This window comes from Ochotona princeps, chromosome 5, assembly GCF_030435755.1.
Source record: "Ochotona princeps isolate mOchPri1 chromosome 5, mOchPri1.hap1, whole genome shotgun sequence".
In the NCBI taxonomy this organism is placed as follows: domain Eukaryota; kingdom Metazoa; phylum Chordata; class Mammalia; order Lagomorpha; family Ochotonidae; genus Ochotona; species Ochotona princeps.
The window spans coordinates 91,079,176-91,095,313 of NC_080836.1; the positions used below are offsets into that span (position 1 = coordinate 91,079,176).

Genomic DNA, 16,138 nt, shown 5'->3' on the forward strand with positions numbered 1-16,138 from the left:
CCATGAGAGTGACAGGGAGGAGATTAAAGGCTTGGAGACCCATAAAATGAGGCGGCTTAAGTCATCAAAGGGGAGACAGAAAGGAGGGACCCTACCAGCAGGGAGGGGCCCCTCCCATGCTCCCTCCTCCCTTCCAGGACTTGGAGGCCTTGGAAGAAACTTACTTCCCTCCCACTCCATGGCCTCAGGTGTGGTGTTCCCCAGACCCTGTCCCACTCTGCCTGCCAAAGCATTTCTCAGATAGAGTCATTCCTGGGAATAGCCAGACAAGATGGCTGGCAGCAGGTCTGGCTGCCTGGCCCATTGCCGTCTGGGCAGCCCCCCTGCAGCCTGGGGTGGGGGCTCCTGCTTGGTGATGCAGCCTCTGCCCACCTAGGCTTCACAGAGCCGCCAGACGCTCTCCCTGCACGCCTGGCCCAGTCCTACTGCTTGGCCTCTGCCCCTGCCCTCCTCCTTCCTTGGGTGATAGAGAGGGCCTTGGAGGGCCAGGGCTGCTGCAGCTCTTCACCTTGACCTTGGCCATAGGAGCTTCTGCCTATTTCCCTCCCCAGCTGCGCGGCCCTCTGAGCTAATAATTTTTTTTTTCAGCCCTAATGCTCAGCTGATCCTTTGCACTGTGCCAAAAACAGACTCCTGTGGCTTCCCAGGGGTCGGCTGGCTAGCTGGGAGCAGGGGCTTGGAGACAGACATGGGCAGGCTAGGAGCAGGGGTCCCCCGAGTGCCTGGGCTCCCCCCTCCTGCACTGCTCTCCCTTCCTCCAGCTCAGCAGCTCCCCTGTTCTGGGGTCCTGGGCCCTCAGGACATGGTGAGAACCCCAGTGTTAGTTCCTCAGGCAGGCATGGGGGAGGGTCAGTGGAAAGCCTTCCTTCCCAGGGCCCCAGGCTTCCCTCGGCTCTGCTTACCTCTAGGGGACCTTCCAAGATGCACCCTGCCCTTGGCCTCCCTTTGTTTTCTGGTTCCCACCAGGCTCGCCAGCCACAGCCCCTGGTGCGCACTCTAGCAATACCACCAGACTTAGTAAAAACCCCCGCCTCCGTGCCTTCGCTGCCACTGTTCCTCACACCGGCATGCCCTTCCTTGTTCCTTCAGCCTTGTATGCCTGGCAAACACCTCTACATCTCACACACGCCCCTCCAAGACCCCCTGCTCCGGGAAGGCAAGCCCCATGCCCCTCCCCTCTAGGCTACCTCTTGCACTTTGTAAATGCTTCTGTACTGACCCCGTTGTTACACCTATCTCACTTGTTTACATGTTTGTCTCCCCTTCTAGACTGTGAATCCTTAAGGGCATGGACTGTATCTTATGCATCTCTATTATTTCTGCGCCTAGCACGGTGCCTGGCACACAGTAGGCGCTCAATAAATGTTGAATGAATGATTTAACCCAGGTGTGAGCACTTTGGCAGATTGTCTTGGTTGGGGCAAGAGGGGAAATGACACACTTTCTCGCCGTTTGCCCGTCACAGTCCCAGGCTCTGTAACTTGGCATGACTGCCACTTCGAAGCTTTGGTCATAAACTACCATGTCCTAAACATATCAGCATTCCTTGTATGCTGTTGACTCATGGCTTACAATTTGCAAATATCAATGTTTTCCAAAACTTAAGAGGCACAGATGTGCCCTTGGCCCTGGGCAGGTGCTTGTAGCCAGCACAGCACAGTGGTCATTAGCCCATCTTCAATACCTCAGAAAGAAAAGAGGGCTCGGGAGGTGCTTAACTGAGCAAGTAGGTATGGTATTCCATCTTGCCATACCTAGGCTTGGTCCCTGCTCGTGTTCCTGGCTCAGCTTCCCGCAAATGCACACCCTGGGATGCAGCAGTGGGCGGCTCAAGTAACTTCAGCCCTGCCAAGCCCAGCCCTGATCATGTAATCAGCCCATAGGAGTGCTCGTTCTCTCATTCTCATATCTAAATAAGCAAAAATAAATATTGAAAAAAAGTGTTAAGACTGCAGGTACATACCTTAGGCAACTGTTCCCAGTTAACCATTAACAATTCAATTCTGTTTTCATTTATCTTCAAGGTCAAGGTGACACTTTAGTTCATAAAGTGATTATAACATTTAAAAAAAAAGATTTATTTATTTTTATTGGAAAGGCAGGTATATAGAGAGGAGGAGAGATAGAGAGGAAGATCTTCAATCCAATGGTTCACTCCCCAAGAGACTGCAACAGCTGGAGCTGAACCAATCTGAAACCAGGAGCCAGGAGCCTCTTCCAGGTCCCCAACACGAATGCAGGGTCCCAAGGCTTTGGGCTGTCCTCAACTGCTTTCCCAGGCCACAAGGGGGGAACTGGATGGGAAGTGGGGTTGCTGAGATTAGAACTGGCGCCCATATGGGATCTGGAGCATTCAAGGTAAGGACTGCAACTGCTGGCTACTGCACCAGGCCCTACAACATTTTTTTTTAAAGATTTATTTTATTTTTATTACAAAGTCAGATATACAGAGAGGAGGAGAGATAGAGAGGAAGTGGAGCTGCCGGGATTAGAACCGGTTACCATATGGGATCCTGGCGCATTCAAGGCGAGGACCTTAGCCACTAGGCCACGCCACCAGGCCCCCTACAACATTTTAAAAATGTATTTGCCTGGAAGAGTGAGTCAGAGATCTGTCTTCTGATTTACTCCCCAAGTGGCCACAATGGCCAGGACTGGACCAGGCCAAAGCCAGGGGCTTCATCCCGGACTTCTCACTTGTGTGGCAGGGCCTATCTTACACCTTTTTGCAGACACTTTAGCAGAGAACTGAATCAGAAGTTAAACAGCCAGGACTTGAATCAGCTCATATGGGATGCTGGTTTCACAGCAAGTGGATTAAACTACTGCATCACAATGTTGGTCCATAAAGTTTTTTTGTTTGCTTGTTTGTTTTGTTTTTTGCTTTCTTTAAAGAAATATTTCTTTGAAAGGCTGAGTGACAGACAGAGAGAGAAAGAGGTCTTGACTCTTCTGGCCCTGCATTCCAGGCTGCATTGGGGTGTAGCCAGGAGTCAGGAAATCCATGGCTCTCCCACATGGGTACTTGAGCCATCATCTGCTTCTTTGCAGGCACATCAGCAGGGACTGGGCCTAGAGGACAGGCTGTGTTCCTCACAACCCTGAAGAGGAGAGGCTCCGAGTGCTGTGTGATGGCTCTGCTCGCTGCTGGCATGGGAAAGGGGGCCCCAGGAGCCTCCCACTTGGTCATCTTCCAGCCTCCTAAGCCGGGCCCCTGCCCGAGCTGGCACTAACCCCAGCAGCCAGCAAACAGGCTGCAGGATGACAGGTGTCACTAACCTCAGAGGCCAGGGGGTGCTAATCCCTGTTTCATCCTTCAGCATCAGTGATCTCCGTTTCCTCACTCCCAAGTGAGTCGGAACCATTTCAGGGGGCAGAGGGCATTGTGGTCCAGCAGGTTCAGCTTCTCCATGGAACAGCTCAACCCATATCACACTGCCCTGTTTGAGTCCTCCTTTAAGCCATCTCTCATCTAGCTCCCTGCTTCTGTACCTGGGGAGCAGTGAATGATGGCTCAAGTGCATGGGTTCCTGACCCAAATGGACTTTGTGGCTGCTGACTTGGGCCTGGCCCAGGACGCAGCCCAGCTCCATTTCCTGTTCTGGTCCCTATTAATGCTCACACTGACAGGAAAAAGGAGCTAGCTCTCATACTAGGTCCTTTCCAACTGGGCAGGAGACCCAGATGGAGCTCCTGGCCGCTAGCGTCAGACTGGCCTGGACTTGACTGTCGGAGGCACATGGCAAATGAGCCAGCAGATGGAAGGTCTGTTTGCCCCGTCCCTGACTTTCTGATAAACAGATACTACTAGGGAGGGAAAAAGAAAAGGTGGCCTAAGTCCAAAGGAAAACTGATCCTCTCATGAGATTGTCAGGTGCAGGATTCTGACACGGTGGCCTCAGGCCTGACTGAACACAGATTTCAAAGAGTACCAGCCTGCTCGGTCAGACTTCCTCCCTGCACTGGAAGCATGGAAGCTACCATTGATCCAACCCGGCTGAGGGCCCAAGAGTTCCAGGAGTTAACTATTGCTCCAGCTTGAGTCACGTGTTCAGCCCTGATGCAATCATAAGAGATGGAGAAATGGGTTTCTCTGCCTGGCTAGTTCGGGTCATGTGACCACACTTGTATTCCCACTGATTTAACCATGATAGGCAGAAGCAGTATGCTTTGGTGCGAGGCAGGGGGCTCAAGGAGTATAGATGGACATATCACGGAAAGCCAGTCTGTATGCCCCACTTCTGATCCAGCCCCCGGCTAAAGGCCTGGGGAAAGCAGCAGTAGACACCCCAAGTACTTACGGGTCTCTGCCACCGCTATATGGGAGATATGGATGAAGCTCCTGGCTTCAGCCTGGTCCATCATTCTCCAGCTATTTGGCGACCATTTGGGAATGAACTAATGAATGGAAGTTTCTCTCTGTAACTCCAAATTTCAAATAAATCTGTAAAAATAAAAAATTAAAATAAAAAAATGGATCTGGGCCCGGTGGTGTGGCCTAGCAGCTAAAGTCCTCACCTTGAAAGCCCAGGGATCCCATATGGGCGCTGGTTCTAATTCCGGCAGCTCCACTTCCCATCCAGCTCTCTGCTTGTGGCCTGGGAAAGCAGTGGAGGATGGCCCGATGCATTGGGACCCTGCACCCGCGTGGGAGACCCGGGGGAGGTTCCAGGTTCCCAGCTTCGGATTGGCGCACATCGGCCCGTTGCGGCTCACTTGGGGAGTGAATCATCGGATGGAAGATCTTCCTCTCTGTCTCTCCTCCTCTCTGTATATTCCTCTTCTCTGTATATTTCCAATAATAATAAAATCTTAAAAAAAAAAAAAGAACTTGAAATATCAAAAATGAACATTTGGGGCCCGGAGAAATAGTCTAGTGGCTAAAGTCCTCACTTTGCGTCTGGCGCCGTTTCATATCCTGGCAGCTCTACTTCCCTTCTAGCTCCATGCTTGTGGCCTGGGAAGGCAGTAGAGGATGGCCCAAGACGTTGGGACTCTTAACCTGCATGGGAGACTTGGATGAAGCTCCTGGCTCCTGGTTTTGGATCGGCTCACCTCTGGCCATTGCAGCCACTTGGGAAGTGAACCAGCAGATGGAAGATCTTTGTCTCTCATTCTCTCTGTAGATCTAACTTTCCAATAAAAATAAACAAATCTTTTTTAAAAAATTTGTGGCACACACGAAAGTACTTGGACTCTTTAATTGATTTATTTGCTTTTTCTAATTATAAGTATTCTTTTTATATTCTTTATTATTATTATTATTATTGGCAAAGAGAGAAAGAGATGCAGAAAGATCCTCTGTTTGCTGGTTCACTCCCCAAGCAGCTACAATGGCCGGCCAGAGATGAACCAATCTGAAACCAGGAGCCAGGAGCTCCTTCCAGGTCTCCCATAAGGATGCAAATTCCCAAAGCTTTGGGTCATCCTCCATGACTCTCCCAGGCCTCCTTAACACTCCCAGAAAGGGGTGAGACGGCCACAGCTTGGGGTTTATCCCCTCTCTGTCCTTGTATCTAATCACTTGCTGGACTCCAGGTGTCATTTATTTATCACTGCTTCCCTGTCCTCTCAGCTCTCCCAGGCTCTGCCCTTGGCTTGGTCTTAGCTGAGCCCATCATTAGTTATGTGCCCTTGGGGGAGACACTTCACCTCTCTGTGTCTCAGTTTCCCGGCCCATGGAGTACTTTGGGGTACACTCTGGCTCAGGGTTGAAGCCACCACTTGGACACGCCCACATCCTACATCATGAAACCTGATTAGATCCTCAGCTCCATCTCCTGACTCCAACTCCTCCCTAACCTGTGCCCTGGGAAGCAGTGCTGATGGCTCAAGTAGTTGGCTCCCTGTCACCCGCCTGGGAGACCCAGACGGAGTTCCAGGCTCCTGGCTTCAGCTTGGGCTCAGCACCAGCTATTGCTGGTATTTAGGGAGTAAATCAACAGATGAGAACTCATTGTCTAACTCTCTGCCTTTCAAAGTAATTTTAAGTCTGTGTTTTATAAAAAACATTGTTATCGTTATCATTAAACACACACTGTTCCTCAATTTATCACGGGGTCATATCCTCCAGCAAACCCACCATCACTGGAAATATCACAAGTTGAAAATCCACCAGATATACCCAACCAAGTGAACACCACAGCTCATTAACGTCATGAACAACGCGTGATCATGAGGCTGACTGCAAATTCAAGGTGTAATTTTCAGTGAATGCACATTACTTTCACACCATTGTGAAATGGAAAAATGTTAAGTCATCCGTGGAACACTAGGAACCTTCCGTGTTGGGCTACCACCTACAAAGATACACCTGGTATCTAACTGGAGCCAGTGTCTGTGGGGCCGTGAAACTCATGCAAACGACCCACTCTGCCCTCTGCCTCTCACGCATATCAAGGGCTCCCTCTGCTGGACAGCATCTCGGATTCCGGGGAGTTCCCGCATCTGCAGGTCAATTTCCTTCCCAGCCCCGGGTGTAAGGAAAGGGGTTGATGGCCCTTTAAGAGGCAGTAGCTGGCTTGTGGTTGCCGTGGAGACTGCTGACCACGGACTTAGTGGCCGCTGGAGGCATGTCCTCCAAAGCTCACTTCACTGGTGGTAAGGGGGCTTGCTGGGCCTGCCAATGGGAGGGTCTTCCCTCTCACAGTCCACGTTGAAGATCATCTCAGAGCAGCAGGATCCTCTTGGGGCCGAGGGCCAGGAGTGGGGTGCCCCTCCCCATCCCTCTTAGGAGCTTCTAACAACCTGTCTTCCCTCTATAGGCCTCAAAACCAAGGAACACAGGCTCCCCGACCACGAGGTGGCGCCCCTGCCACAGGCCAATGCAGAGGCCATCAATTTTCTCAACTCTCTCGGTGGGCGCAATGGGGGCGCTGGGTGGTGGGATAAGGGTAGAAAGAAAGCCCAGGCCAGCCCCAGCGCAGAATAAGCTGGGGACACTAGGGACTGGGCGAAGGGTCCTCACCCGCTCCTACAGGTGCTAGTGGGGACAGGCTGAGTGGGGCAGTTGCAGAGCGGAACCTGGAGCAGTGAGGAGTAACTTGTCTCATCACGGCCCCTCACACATCCCCCCCTCCTGCCAGGCCTGGAGGAACTGCAGATGCTGCTCTTCTCGGAGACTCTTGCCATGGTCACAGACGCAGGGGAACCGCAGGGAGAGCTGACCATCGAGGTGCAGAAAGGACGATACACAGACCCACAGGGCATCCTGATCCACTGCATCATGGTACATGCCTCCAGCCATGGCTTCCTCGACAAGATGCTCTGCGGAAACTCCCTCCTGGGTAGGCTGCTGCTGCCTGTCTGCTTCCCCAGCCACCCCTCTGCCTCCCCATGTCCTCACACTGTTCCCAGGACTGAGACAAGGAGGTCAGCCACGGCCGCAGACCCACGTGAGAGCAGCGCTGGCCTAGTGGTCCCGCTGCTCCCCTCCGCCACTCCTGCCACCACCTGTCCTTCTTTCTTTTTTTCCTTCCTCCATCCCTCCTTCCCTCCCTCCCTCCCACCTGGAGCTCACGTCTCCTGTCTCATTGGTGGCCATTTCCCTATACCCAGGCTATCTCTCGTGGAAACTGGAGCCCATGGAACAGCACAGCCACGAGTTCATCAAGGTATTCTCTGGAGCCCCCAGCCTTGCTTACCCCTTCACCTGCCAATTCAGGCACCTCAGGCAAATACATCACTCAACTCCTCCCACACAAAACCCAGCCATTCCTGCCACCATGCACACAGGAGGGTGAGGGAACCCCACCTCACCCCGCAGGAGATATGGGGAGTCAGCAGTCCTTGCTGGGGCCACATGGGCTAGCCTGTCCCAAAGAGCTGGTCACCCCGGGCCCCCAGCTCTGTGCTCCTCCCACCAAGTTTCAGTCATTTCCATTTCATTCAACTTTTAGAATGTGTCACCCACAGAGGCAAAGACACTGAGGCTCTGAGTTCCACACTGTAGGAGTTTTCTGTGAATGGAAGGTTGGGGGAAATATCGTTTTGTTTTTTTTTTTCTTTTGGCGGGGGGATGGCGGTTTTAATCCTAATCTTGAAATGGCCCAATTTTCTCAGGTGGGTTTTTAGGTGGGCCCCTGGGGGAGGGGGTCTAGGAGAAAGAGCCCCTGACAGCCCCCCACATGCTCCACTCCTTTAGTTCCTCATCCTGCCCATGGAACGGACAACCAATCTGCTGAGGCAAGAGGAGCAGCTTAGCATGACCCGAAGTGTCAAGGAGGGCGAGGTGAGAAGGGGGATGCCACATCCTCTTGGAGCCATGAACAGGTGGGGGTGGTTGGGACAGAGATGTGTGTGGGAGAGTTCCTCTAAGGTAGCCCATCCTGCCTTGCCCCTGCCTGGCTCCCAGCTCTCAGACCCTGACTGTCCTACACAGGAAGTGAAGTCAGGGGTGACCGCTTTCCCCTGGGCCTCAATGGAGGGCTTTGTCTCTGAAGCTGCCAACCTGGTACTGCTGCGGGTGATGGCACGGCGCCAGAAGGTGCCCAGCAATGCTTGCTTCCTGGCCCTGGACACCGAGGGCAAGCTGTGTCACTCCACCTACGTGAGCGGTGTCCCCGGGGTTGGGCTGGGAGAGAGAAGATAGCTGTGGAGTGGGAGAGGAGCCCAGGGGAAGGAAGAAGCCAGAACGGAACCTATCAGAGCCGGGGGCGGGGGGGGGGGCAGCCAGAAGGTGGAAGCAGCCCTTGTTTGCATAAATTTCTAGAAAACACTAGCATCAGTGGGCTGCTTTTAAGGAAACATCACTTTTTACCCTCAGGAAATGCAGTCAATTGCACTTCAATATTTTCTTACTACTTCTCAACACTAAAGGGTGTTCCTTTTCTTTTGAAAAAAAAAATTTATTTGAAAGACAGATTTACAGAAAGAGGAAAAAGAGACAGATAAATCTTCCATCTGCTGGTTCACTCCTCAAATGGCTGCAATGGCCAGAGTGGAGCTTGTCTGAAACTAGGAACCTGGAGTTTCTTCATGGTCTCCCACACGGGTGCAGGGGCCCAAGGACTTCTGCCATTCTTGGGGACCTTCTTAGGCTATAAGCAGGGAGCTGGATGGGAAGTGGAGCAGTGGGATACCAGAAGCAACCGGCAGAGGATTAGCCTATTACCCCACAACACTGGCCCCCATTTTTTTGTTTTTGTTTTGTAACAATTTTCTACCTCACGTGCCTAGGTCTTGCCGTTCTAAAAACAATTCTGGGGCTGTGTCCCTGAACACACGCTTTTTCCCATCATGACACTTTGGGGGCCACTTTGTCACTGACCAACCTTGTGAATTACATTCTGATCTTGCTCTCACAACACAGCGGGCAGTGAACAGGGGTGACACTTTCCTGGCAAGGCAGACTGCCAATGGCAGCACAAGCTAGAGCCATCACCTGCTACCTTCCATTCCCAAGTCCATGCCCTGCGACACACCCCTCCCCAACCCTAATCATCATCACTGTAACAGAATCTGCCAACTGAAAGCACCACAAGATGACATGGCGGGAGATTGAATCAGGAACAAACTGCTAGACTGGCCTCTCATAATGGGGTCCCCCACTCAGTTTGGGGGGTGCCACTCAAATCTTGCAGCTCCTGGACATCCTCAAGCTGTTAAGCACTAGGGAACAGGGAGTTTAAGGAGAGGAATGTGGGAAGGGGAGGGAAGGAGGGCTTTCATCTCACCACCGCTCTCTCTCCCTCCCTCCTTCCTTCCCTCTGCCTTGGCTGGAGCCAGCAATCCCTGGGCTTCCAGACAATCCAGGTGGGCTGGCAGCAGGCCCCCGTGTTCATTGTGGAGCAGACAGTGCACTCGGAAGAGGGCATCCCCATGGCCTGGCAGTTCTACCTGCTTTCTGATGGGTGAGCGACTCAGATTATGGATGGGTGTCTGACCAGGAGGGAGCATGCGCACAGGTGTTCCATGCAGCCCGGTTCCCTAGTGGATGCTGCCAGAAAGGGTTACCAGTAAGATCCAAATAGCCCCTGACTTTGTCCACACTGTCCCCTGGGCACACTGCCCAGTTGTTTTCTGCAGCACCCTGGCACCTAATCATGAAAAAATGTGGGCATGGGGGTAGGGGTGGCGGTGGAGAGCAATAAATTAGCTGAAATTTCAGAAGAGTGCAGGCACCGTGCTGGTCACCACTCTGTCATTGCTGGCTTTCTTGATTTCATAGCTCAGCATGTTTCTAGCCTAACATCACATGGCAGGAGGTACCATAAATTATTTATTTATTTATTTATTTATTTATTTATTTATTTGGAGAGACCCAGAGATAGGGATGAAGAATGAGAACTTCCCTTCTGGTTCACTCCCCATAAGCCTAAGCCAAGAGCTGGGAACTCGAGTTGGCTCTCTCAGCTGGAAGCCAACTGGAGCCTAGGGCCCTGGCAACAGAAGCTGGAATAGGGAACCAGAGAAGGCATTCGGACTTGGGACACAGGCACCTCAGAACACCAACCTCTATGATTTTTTTTAAAAGTCATTCACACATCTAAAACTGTTTGTCCTTAAACAAAATGAAAAAGCAAAAGCCCTGAGGGAAGCCTGTCCCATTCTCCAGGACCTAGGAATGAATGCCAGGAACCTTCTCACTGGGTCCTCCTCTCTTGCCTTCCTTCTGTGTCAAGGAAACAGCCAGCTCTGTCAGGTATATATATATATATATTTAAAGATTTAGTTTATACATTTGAAAGGCGGAGAGCTCAACAACTGAAGCTGGGCCAGGTTGGACCAGGAGATCCCTCCGGGTCTGCACGTGGGTACAGGGGTCCAAGCACTTGGGGAATCTTTTGCTGCACTCTCTGGCACATTACCAGGAATCTGGATTGGAAGTAGAGCAGCCAGGACTCGAACTGCTGTCCATATGGCATGTAGGCAGTGTCTTAACTGACTCTGCCACACAGCACGCCCCCATCTCTTCCCTTTATTTTTATTTAAAGATTTATTTTTATTGCAAAAGCAGATTTACAGAGACAAAGATCCTTCATCTGCTGGTTCACTCCCCAAGTGGCTGCAACAGCTGGAGCTGAGCCGATCCAAAGCCAGGAGCTCGGAGCTTCCTCTGGGTCTCCCATGTGGATGCAGGGTCCCAAGGCTTTGGGCCATCCTCTACTGCTTTCCCAGGCCAAAAGCAGAAAGCTGGATGGGAAGTGGAGCAGCTGGGACACAAACTGGTGCCCATATGGGATGTGACACTTGGGGGTGGATTAGTCAACTGAGCTAATGCACTGTCTCCTCTTCCTTTTATAAAGACCCCAGTTCTACCTATTGCTCCATCCATAGGACCTCGTTTGGCTTTAATTACCTCCCCAGAGACTCCATCTCCAAATGCCACCCACTGGCTTAGAGCTACAAGCTCCAGAGGGGGAGGGCAGAGTTCAGATCTAACAGATGGCCCAGAAGGTTCTTTCTTACCTGTGTTGCACTCAGGCACCTGGCCAAGAGAGTCCAGATAGGCTCGCCGGGCTGCTGCATCATCACCAAGATGCCCATCTTGAGGGAAGAGGGTGAGTGAAAGCCCTGTGGGATGCAGGGGCGGGGCTGATCTTTCCCAAGGACTTGGCCACCACGCCCCGAAGACAGAATCCTGGACCTTACCGCTAGGCTGCTAGGCTGCCGGGGCGTGGGGGGGGGGATGCATCTGTGCATCCCCCGGATGGTTCTGCGGTGGGAGACACGCACTCTTTTTCCTCTCTGCATCCAGACGAGATTGAGCCGCCGCCAGTTTTCGAGAAGAAGCCACTGGTGTGGGAGGAAGACTTGGAGCTCCATTCCAAGTTCCTGCACCGCAAGGTGGGCTGCGGTCACCAACAACCCCTGGTCCCCGCGCGGCTCCGCGTGAACGAGCACACCTGCTCGGGGATCCGGCCGGGAACCACGCCTCCTTGGGGTGGCCTGGGGATTGGGGCAGCTGATGGTTCCTCCCGGGACGCTCAGGCCAAGCCTGCCTCCCGCAGGAGGAGCTGCGGACCAGCCACAGCAGTTACTTGCGGCAGCACCCGGACGTCCGCGCGCTCCTCTCCGACTTCTTGCTCTTCCTGCTGCTACGCCAGCCCCGCGACGTGGTTACCTTCGCCGCCGAGTTCTTCGGCCCCTTTGACCCGAGCCGCCCGCCCCCGCCCTCCCTTCGCTCCTCACACCGGCCCAGCCCCTTCCGCTCCTGGGGTCCCGGGCTGGACGTCGACCCCGACGCTGACTAGACTCCAGACGGCGGGGTTGCGGCTGCTCGCAGCCTTGGAGGAATGCTGAGTGCGCTCGGGTCCCGCGCCCACACCCACCCAGTGCCCGGCGCACATGGCCCCTCTCTGGGACTACAAATAGGAGCAGCCTTTCCTCCTGAAATGCCTTTGTCATCATTATCCCGGCTGATTAAGGAAAGTTTTGTGGTAGAGTGGGTAGCTGGTGAAGCTGGGCATGGGGTGGCGACGGAGGAAAACTGCAAACTGTCCTCGGCCCCGCTGCAGCATCTCCTCCCATTCCCAAAATGAACCCATGATGGGATGGGCAGCGGAAGAAGACGTGGACCAGCATAGACCGTGCAGCTCTTATGCTCTGCCTCCCATACCCCTTCCCCTAACAGTGGGGACTCCCGGGGTAGATCATCCTCGCCCTTCTAGGGGCTTCTGGCTTCCATAGGTTCATTCTGGCGGGAGCTGATTGTGCCGGCCAGAACTCAACCACAAGCAGTAGATGAGTTCGCGGCAATTGCAGGGGCGCAGACTCCTTGCCTCCACGCGGTTGCCCCTGCGCGACGAGGGGCCAAGGCAGGAATGGAGGTGTGGGGACTTCCTGCAGAACCGCCGGGAGCGCTGAGCCCTGAAGAAGTTTTAAAATTATTTTTAAAAAGCCTTATGAACCCGGCACGGCAGCCTACCGGCTAATGTCCTAGCCTTGCACACCGGGAGCAGTGGTGTCCACCTGCCATGATGGAAACAGTTCTTAAATTTTTAAAGATTTATTTGTATTTGAAAGGGAGATTTACAGAGAAAAGGAGAGAGAAAGGAATCTTGCATTTGAAGATTCATTCCACAAATGGTTGCAATGGGCAGAGCTTGGCCAGTTTGATGCTGTGAGCCAAGAGGTTCTTCTCGGTCTCCCATGTGGGTGCAGGAGTCTAAGGGCTTGAACCATCCTCCACTGATTTCCCAGATCATAAGCAGGGAGCTGGATCAGAAGTGGAGTAACTGGGACACAATCAGTAACCATGGGATCCCAGCACCATGTAGAGGATTAGTTACCCTCCCACTGTACCGGCCCCTGTGATAGATATATTTAACATTTGCAGTGTCCAGTATAATAGTCACCAACCATGTGTGGCCACTGTCCACTTAATATGTAATGAACTGGACCGAGGATTTGGAGTTTTATTTCACTTTAGTAAGCTTAAATTTAAATAGCTCTACAAGAGAAATTCATTTTTGTTCATTCATGTTTGTTCGAAAGGCAGAGTTACAGAAAGTCTTCCATTTGCTGGTTCACTCCCTAAATGGCCACACAGCCAAGCTCTTGGGCCATCTTCCACTGCTTTCCCTGACCATTAACAGGAATTTGGATGAGAAGCAGAACAGCTGAAACCTGAACTGGGGCCCAGATTGGATGCCAGCATCTCAGTCAGTTTAACCTACTACCCTACAATGCCAGCCCCTCATAATGTTCCCATTCACTCTGGCAGCTGCTGGGTACTGGGCTCCTTCTGTGTGCCAGGATGATTCCGATCCCTGGCTTCGTGGAGCTCACAGGTAGTGCGGGAAAGCATGCAGGCACCAAGGTAATTTTCTATATGACACGTCTCATCTGGACAGAAAAGGTGTAAAGCCACAAGTGAAGGAGAGTTCAGGGTCTGGACTTCAGGGAAGCTGCTCTAGGATCTCTGTGGAGCTCAGACCTAAAGGCTAAGGATGTTGACCTGTGAGGAGCTGAGGGGAGGCACTGTAAGCAGAGGGGGCAGCAGGTGCATAGGCTGGTGCAGGGCTTGCTGGGGAAGGCTACAGCACCACAGGGCAGGAGCAACTGGTGAGGTGGGCAGGGCAGCATCTGGGTGTGCCACGGAGCCTGTGGACAATAAAAATCCAAACTGACCCAACCGATGCACCCAGAGCATTTCTGGGGAACTCCTCGGAGTTCCTGCTGTCCCCTGATTATCTGTAGCAGGGTGGGGGATGGGGCAGCATCCGAACTTCCCCCTCAGGAGCTTCCTGAGCTTAGTTCCTTGGCTGCACCTGGGTTCAGTCCCCAATTCCGGCTCTTAACTCCAGCTTCCCGCTAATTCATACCCTGGGAGGCAGTGGTGAGGGCTCAAATATGTGGGTCCCTGTGACCCATGTGGCACACCTGTTCCTGCCTTCAGCCCCCAACTTGGGGATTGAACCAGTTGATGAGAGCTCTGTCCAGCTACCCTGCTGTCCATCTCTGCATTGCTCTAATGAACAACCCTACGGGTGAATATGTGGGTATAGACTGGACAGCACCAGGGGGCACCTCCCCATGCAATACGAGAGTAGGGGTGGGAAGCACAGGGTAAGGAAAGCACGCCTGTGATCTCCACATGCCCTGTGGGGTGGGCTATGATTTTCTGTTCAGTTTTACTGATGAGGAAAAAGCTAAAGTCCAAGGCCCTGCGCTGGTTCATGGCAGTACCAGGATTGGGCTGCAGAGGAGCCTGGCTCATGTGCTCATTCACCTTCAAGACAGATGCCAGCACCAAGGAAAGGCAGCCTCCTGCTCTGCTCAGCCAGAGCAGACTTCATCTTGCCATCTTACCTTCCCCAGGCAGTTAGATGCGGCTTCATGCCCTGCTGCCAGCTCACCAGCACCAGCCTCCTCTGGATGGGAGCAGGAGAGAGTATAATACTTAGGGACAACTGCCCTGACCTAGGAGAGCCCAAGGGAGGCTTCCTGGAGGAGGTGACACAGGCAGGGGTGTGGGGGAGGCAACAACATATGTAGAGGCCTAGAGGCAATAGAGGGGAGATATGGAATCTCTGTGCTAACGCGAGGGGCTCAGAACAAGACAAACAGAGTGAAGGAGCCCAGCTGACGCACCTGCTGTTTTGAGACAGAGGGAGCCCTCTTGTGAAGGATGGCCCAGAGACTTGGGCCCCTGCATCTGAGTGGGAGACCCCACACAAGCTCCTGGCTCCTGGTTTTGGATTGTCTCAGCTCCTGTTTTTGCAACCACTTGGAGAGTGAACCAGAGGGTAGAACATCTTTCTCTTTATCTCTCCTCTCCATAAAATCTGCCTTTCCAATAAAAAAATCTTTTAAAATGTTTATTTTGGGGGGGGGGTGGCAGATTTAGAATGAGAAGGAGAGATAAGGAGAGAGAGAGAGATCTTCCAGCCCATGGTTCACTCCCCAAATGGCTGCAACAACCAGAGCAGATCTGATCTGAAGCCAAGAGTTATGAACTTCTTCCGGGTCTCCCACATGGGTACAGGGTCCCAAGGTTTTGGGCCGTCCATGACTGCTTTCCCAGGCCACAAGCAGGGAGCTGGATGGGAAGTGGAGCTGCCTGGATTAGAACCAGCACTCATATGGGATGCTGAAGCCACAGGTAGAAGCTTAGCCTGCTACACCATGGCGCCAGCCCCCAGGGCAAGCTATTCGGGGCTCAGAACAAGCCCTAACGAGGACAGGTTCATGACATTTGAGTTGAGAACAGGAAACACTGGGGCTGGCCACACCCTTGGGAGGTGTAGACCTGACCTCTGCTTCCCCCAGCAGCATGCTGTTTGATGGCCTCTGCACTTGGCTGAGGCTGCCTGGTAGCCTGCCCCCTGCTATGACGTCTTCAGGGACTGGACAGTGCCTTACAGGAGACTGTGGTAGCTGCCTTTGTGCTGGAACGAAGCATCTCAGATTGGGTGGTTGGTCAACGTCACTGACCTGTGGCTCGCAGTTCTGCAGGTCGAGCATCATGGAAGAGTTCATATCTGGCTCACCTCTGGCCCAATGGCGGGATCATCCCATGTCCTCGTGGAGGGACAGACAAGCACTGCTGTAGCCACTTGATAACAACACCACTACTCCAATCATGAGCGATGGCCAATCATTACATAGGCCCCACCTCTTCACCCCATCACAGAAGGTGACCGAAGGTGGACACCCAGGTGTTCACTGAAGAGTTTTGTGGGGACACAAACAT

The 16,138-nt window shown here is 52.9% G+C and overlaps 1 protein-coding gene across 2 annotated transcripts; it reads left to right on the forward strand.

Annotated features, from left to right (window-relative positions):
• The first annotated feature begins 6,481 nt into the window (after positions 1–6,481).
• CATIP (ciliogenesis associated TTC17 interacting protein) lies at positions 6,482–12,336 on the forward strand. 2 transcript variants are annotated; one of them, XM_058665005.1, is made up of 10 exons: positions 6,482–6,600; positions 6,765–6,857; positions 7,086–7,286; positions 7,558–7,613; positions 8,144–8,230; positions 8,381–8,548; positions 9,727–9,851; positions 11,425–11,501; positions 11,699–11,787; positions 11,952–12,336. In XM_058665005.1, the coding sequence occupies exons 1-10, from the start codon at positions 6,573–6,575 to the stop codon at positions 12,192–12,194; spliced, it is 1,167 nt and encodes a 388-aa protein (XP_058520988.1). In that variant the 5' UTR covers positions 6,482–6,572; the 3' UTR covers positions 12,195–12,336. The 2 variants fall into 2 exon arrangements, with proteins under 2 accessions (XP_058520988.1, XP_058520989.1); XM_058665006.1 differs by lacking the exon at positions 8,381–8,548.
• Positions 12,337–16,138: the final 3,802 nt, after the last annotated feature.

What these genes read in the sequence shown, in the direction of transcription:
- CATIP (XM_058665005.1), top strand. Translation starts at nt 6,573, where the DNA reads ATGTCCTCCAAAGCTCACTTCACTGGTG. An exon ending in CAATTTTCTCAACTCTCTCG is followed by an intron (nt 6,858 to 7,085) that starts GTGGGCGCAATG and finishes CCCTCCTGCCAG; the next exon opens with GCCTGGAGGAACTGCAGATG. An exon ending in TTCTACCTGCTTTCTGATGG is followed by an intron (nt 9,852 to 11,424) that starts GTGAGCGACTCA and finishes TGTTGCACTCAG; the next exon opens with GCACCTGGCCAAGAGAGTCC.